Source organism: Mus pahari, chromosome 14 (assembly GCF_900095145.1).
Source record: "Mus pahari chromosome 14, PAHARI_EIJ_v1.1, whole genome shotgun sequence".
Taxonomy (NCBI): domain Eukaryota; kingdom Metazoa; phylum Chordata; class Mammalia; order Rodentia; family Muridae; genus Mus; species Mus pahari.
Genome location: NC_034603.1, coordinates 47143777 through 47149522, shown reverse-complemented (window position 1 = coordinate 47149522; position 5746 = coordinate 47143777). Strand labels below are relative to the sequence as shown.

Below are 5746 nucleotides of genomic sequence, written 5' to 3'. Positions count from 1 at the left end.
TGAGTTCCAGGACAGCCAGGGCTATATAGAGAAACCCTGTCTTGAAAAACAAAAAAAAAAAAAAAAAAACCCAAAAAAAAAAAAAAAAAAAAAAGAAAGAAAGAAAGAAAGAAACTTTGTAGGTTTATTCCTTCCAAAAGATTCCATTAACTCCATCCCTCTCACTAAAAGCCTCAGGTAGAGACTGAATATACAACTGCGGCTGGACATCGACTGCTAGTGCAAGCATCTTAGGGAATCTCTGGTTTACAGAAAGGTCTAAGTTCAGAACATTTGATAAAACCAGAATCTTCCTTAAAAAGAAAAGAACATATAACCCAAATCAAAAAAGAAAACTTAACTGTTTAGTAATACAGTAATACCTTTTAGACTTACATTGGTGATGATGCGGTGCAGTGAGTTTACCAACACATAGTGAAATGTAGAAGGTGAATTCTGAGCCAGGCAGATCTGCCCAAAAAAAATGTATATTAACAAAAAGAGAGAAAAGAATAGCAAAAAGTAAGTTACTTTCAATAAAATAAATTTAAGGTCTTGAAATTAACATCAAGAATTAGAATTAAGAAATATTAGTAAGAGGCTAGAAAAATATCTCAAAAGTTTGAAACCAGTGACTGCTCTTTAAAAGGATCTAGGTTCAGTTCCCAGGACTCACACACAGCAGTTCACAATTGTCTGTAACTACAGTTCCAGGGAACACAATGCCCTCTTCTGGCCTCCGTCACCCCCGTACACATACATGGTGCACAGATATAAATGCAGCTAAAACATCCAGATACATGAAATAAAAATAAATCTCTTTTTAAAAAAAGAAACACTAATAAAAGTATACCTATTCATCTTTATAGTTTCTGCATTTTATAAAGATAACCACATCAATAAACATGGTTATATAAAACAATGATCTGACCTTAAAGTGTTGGTTGTTGTGAGGGCTTATCCGAAAGCAAGAGACAAGACAGTCAATCATGAGGTCCACATCTGCAGGCTGACTGCCTCTAGAGAATGGTTTACTTGGATTAAAAAGCAGGTTCTATAAAAATCCCAATAGAAAACAATGGCTTTTAAATAGTCATGAAGTATTTATTTAACAAGGTATATAAACATAATCAACATTATCCACATCGATTATAATAAACTTTAGTTGCCAGAAAAAGCACAAAATATCAGTTACTATAGTCTATCAATATAATCTAAGATCCAAGCATCTCTATATACATTAAGGAAACCCAGTGAGTATCAGTCTTCCTGTTCTCAGCCTCAACTAATGAGCACAGTAACAGCAGCAGCAGGTCCTCTGAACAGAACATCCAAGGTAACTCAAAAGTTAGAGTTAGCAATTATCTTTAGCAGAATAGTTATACAAGAAGGTTATCCACTTCATTTTCTTAAAGTCTATAGAAGGGAAAGAACAACATATTACCTTCAGATCCACCACCATGGACTGAACCAGCAGGAAGATGACAGAGTTGTCCTCCCAGTTGATGTAAGTGCTTGCTTTACACAGCTTGACACAAGCAATGGCAGCACTTTCCGTCAGCTGTCTGCTTCCTCCATGGCCAGCAAGTGCTTTCCGTAAACTGTCCAGAAACAGCTTCTACAGAATTGAAATATAGGAAGACAATACATCTAGTGTGTACTGTTACAGATAAATCTAACATAGTAGCAAATTAGCCACCTCTAAAACTCCAACTATAAACACAAATGGCTTGTATTTGGCTATCATTTCATATTTAAAGAGTAAGTAAGCACTTTAAAAAAACCGCACAAAACACTTCTACTTTCTCTGTTGACTTACTACAGGGAAAAGAAACATTCCTTACTCTATGCATTTGAACTAAGTATTAGTTGATTATATCTTTCATTTTGATGTTACCTTTGAAGCTTAATCATTAGCCTGTCTTGGTTGTGGTAGAAGACAAATTGTTTCACTTTTTTCTACTACTCTAGAGTATATTTAATCTCCAGCCTTCTAAACAATATACCCAAGGGTATTCTGTTGCTCTAAATTTCATTTCTAGAAATAAAAAAAAATTTTTTTAAATGCAGCTTTGCCACAAGCCGTAATTAAAGCCAGCTGAAACAAGATGTTCCTTAGGAGCTCAGGGCCCTACATAGATCTAGATGAAGATGGCAGCAGCACCAGTATATAACAGACTTGACAGCTAATAATAATAAAAAGGCAGTCCGTGCAGAATTAAAATGATACTGAAGATGATGATGATGACGTCCAGTGACGTTGTCCAGTCACCTGTGCACTGCTTCTGTGATATGTCCTGAACAGTTCAGGACAGGGTCAAATGGTTATAGAGACCTTATGAAGATCACTAGGAAATCAGACCTGACCAATCAAAGGAGGACGACAGACCGAACCAACTAGATGTGCAAGTGTGCCAGGCCTTTGTCCTCGTATGTTTTAATTTTAAAAAGCAGCACCAACAAGAAATAAAACTATTAAAATTAACTACCCAGAAGCAATGGTTCAGTGGTTAAGAGCACGTGCTACTCTTTCAGAGAACAAGAATTCAGCTTCTAGCACCCACACTGAGTGCGCAGAACTGCTTGTAACTCCAGCTCTAAAGATCTTATGCCTCTGTTGGAACACAAACACACACACAGAGCACACACACATTTTTTATTGAAAAATAAGTAATAAAAAAGCAAAAAGGTCTATCTTGTTGAAAGATTCATTTTAGTTTCTGTGCATGTTTGTGTGTCTGCTTGCTTTATGTGTACCATGAGTCTGGAATCTGAGTTACAGGCAGTTGTAAATGACCCAGGGAGGAAGCTGGTACATACAGTCAGGTACTCGGCAAGTGATCTGAAACCCTGAGCCATCTTTCCAAACACCTAAAAAAGTCAGTTTCTGTGATCTCAATCTTTCTTTGTATCTTACAAATTTCTTCCCCTGGTTTTTCTACTAAATGAAAATCTCAGACCTCCACCTCATCTCCACATATATCTTCAAATCTATATAACATTTCAAAAGCCAAGCTACCCCAAAACCAGAAGAATACATGTTCTTAAGTGCACATAGAGTACTTTCCAAAATGTACGTCATGTGAGGTCACTAAGCAGGTCTTAATAAGTTGAAAGAGGTTGAAATTAAACAGCATGTCACTTCTGGTAAAGGGTACTGAAACCAGAGCATAAGGAAAACTAGAAAATTCACAAATAGTAAAAATTCAACACAGCCATAAGTAAATAGTAGTAAATAATTAAAAAATAAAATAAAATAAAACCTTATCAGGAAAAGGCCATCAGGCACAGCTCGAGTTGAGCAGTTCAACACATCAGAACAAAGGCCATGCAGAGGAAATGCAGACACACGAAAACTAAGTTCTCCCATCAGTAACTCACAGGATTAGAAAAAGAGCACACTAAACTCAGAAGTAGCATGTGGGCAGGGATAATAAATATTAAAGTAGAGATCAATGTAACAACATATACAACAGCAAAGGAAAAGACCAACAAAACCAAAAGTTCACTAAAAAAAAAAAAAAAAAAAAAAAAGACATCCAACAAAATTTGCAAATTTCTGGTAGATTTGGGAGGGGGAGAGGCCTGGAGGAGGGACAGCTCTATAAACAAAAGACCTGAGTTTGGGTCCCATTTAAAAAAAAAAAAAAAGCTGAACAGGACCTCAAGTGCCTTGAGGGACAGAGACAAGAAAGTTGCTGAGGGCTTGCTGACTAACATCAGTCAGATAAACAGTGAGTTCTAGGTTCAGTGAAAGAACGTGGCTCAAGGAAATAGGGCTGAGATAAATGAGCAGGCCACCATGAATCTGTGCTACCCATCACGTGCACACACATACACACAGAGCTGGCCAGCCAACCTACAGACCAACCAACTAAGTGTTATGCATGCATGCAGACTGAAATTACCAAAATCAAAACTAAATGTGGTAACATTAATGACTCTGAAAGTCAGGTAGGGCTATAACATGATTTTATAAAAATTATGCATCAATAAATAAGAATAAAATGAACTCAGGTCCTCTGGAAGAGCAGAGAGTACTCTTAACCAATAAATAGCCATCTTGCAAATTTCTGCTTTTTTAAACTAATGATAATAAGGAAAACTTAGAATCACCAAGACCTGATGATTTTAACTGATTTTTATCTAACTAGGTTATTTCAGCCCATAGAAAAGATGAAAATTTCCAAATGTTATTATTAGTTTTACAGAAATTGTTAGGACAGTTATGTTTCATAATGGAAAAGCATAATCAATATACATTTCCTCAAGTCATTGTGCTGAAGTCTTAGAAAATACATTGTTAGCTATACAATTTATTTGCAAATAGCCAGCCAAATTTAATTCATAAAGTTAAATTATACATTTCTAAATGTATTTTAATGGTGAATACAAGCTTAAATAACAGAATTTATCTGGTTTACTATTATTCTGTATTAAAACCAAGAGAGTTCAGCGCCTTTCAGTCAGCATATATTTCAGTATGAATATAACATGTGAATAATCTCTGCTAAGGCCAACCAACTGTTTGACCTAGCATGGACGTAACTAAAGTGTACATCTTGAATAAACAAGCTGCTCCCATCAGGAAATGGAAGACACTCATTTCCCGCCTAACCTTGTTTATGTTGTTCTCATCCACCACATCCTTGGATATGTCCTGGATTATTTCTGGACACAAAATAAGGAGAATGATTTGCAGTGGCCAAACTGCTGCTTTACGTTTGGTGCTTTCTGCAAAACCATCCACTAAGTCAAACAGCTTTTCTGCACACTCTGTGAAAAATACAAACATTAAATGATTGTATTAGGTAAGAAAATACTTGCATTAAATTAAAACCCAGAATTATTAAAACACTCAAATATCACAGTTTAAGAGAAGTGTGAGAAGAGTTAATATGACCCATCCTAGAAACGTTGGTATTTTAGAATAGCTGTGTGTTGTCACAGTCTCAGGGTCTCACAGAGGAACAAAAGGCTGATAGTTCCCCAGGGGTCTCTAGCCTCTACTATGCAGGCGTTACCCCAAAATTGCTATTCAGAAGTAAAAATGGTATTTCCTCCTTAGATATACCTAAATATAGAGTTCTAGAAAACACACACACACAAGCACACCCATGCACGCTGTGAGAGAGCCACCAGTATTCAATCACAACATGAAAGACTAGAGCTTCATTTCAAACTTCCTTTACCACTTGTTCAGAAGGGAAAGGACTGGAAATAATACAGAAACAGGAGAGAAAAGTGTAATTCCTGTTACCACTGATCAAAGAAGACAGAAAAAACACTTTTGAACAAAATAAATTGAAAAGCAGCACATTTACCTCTGAGAGTTTAACAAGGTGCCATGCCGCCCCTCACCCCACACCCAGTCACTCTTTAGCCAGCTTACCAGCCATATCTGTCTGCGGAATTTGGTATAGCTTTGTAAATTCATCCGGATAATTTTCTACCCAGTTCCAAAAAGCCTACAAGTAACAAAAATACGTGTTTTGATAGGAAAGCAGTCAAATTTCCAATATATTAAATAGCACAGAATTTAAGTTTTTTCACACAAATATCGTATTGCATTCTTCCCATTAAGGGGAAGTACCACACAAATTTTGACTTTCTTATACTCAAGATACCAAATACAGGTCAGGCGTTGGTGGCGCACGCCTTTAATCCCAGCACTCGGGAGGCAGAGGCAGGCGGAGTTCTGAGTTTGAGGCCAGCCTGGTCTACAGAGTGAGTTCCAGGACAGCCAGGGCTACCCAGAGAAACCCTG

General features: G+C 36.8%; 1 protein-coding gene across 1 annotated transcript in view; it reads right to left on the bottom strand.

Annotated features, from left to right (window-relative positions):
* Nf1 (neurofibromin 1) overlaps positions 1 to 5746 on the bottom strand; it is a 248403-nt gene that overhangs the window by 181636 nt on the left and 61021 nt on the right. The window contains exons 7-11 of the mRNA XM_021212697.2: positions 5372 to 5447; positions 4598 to 4755; positions 1424 to 1597; positions 911 to 1033; positions 376 to 450 (exon numbers count right to left, since the gene is read on the bottom strand). Coding sequence (XP_021068356.1) covers positions 376 to 450; positions 911 to 1033; positions 1424 to 1597; positions 4598 to 4755; positions 5372 to 5447 — 606 coding nt within the window. The remainder of the gene's footprint in view (positions 1 to 375; positions 451 to 910; positions 1034 to 1423; positions 1598 to 4597; positions 4756 to 5371; positions 5448 to 5746) is intronic.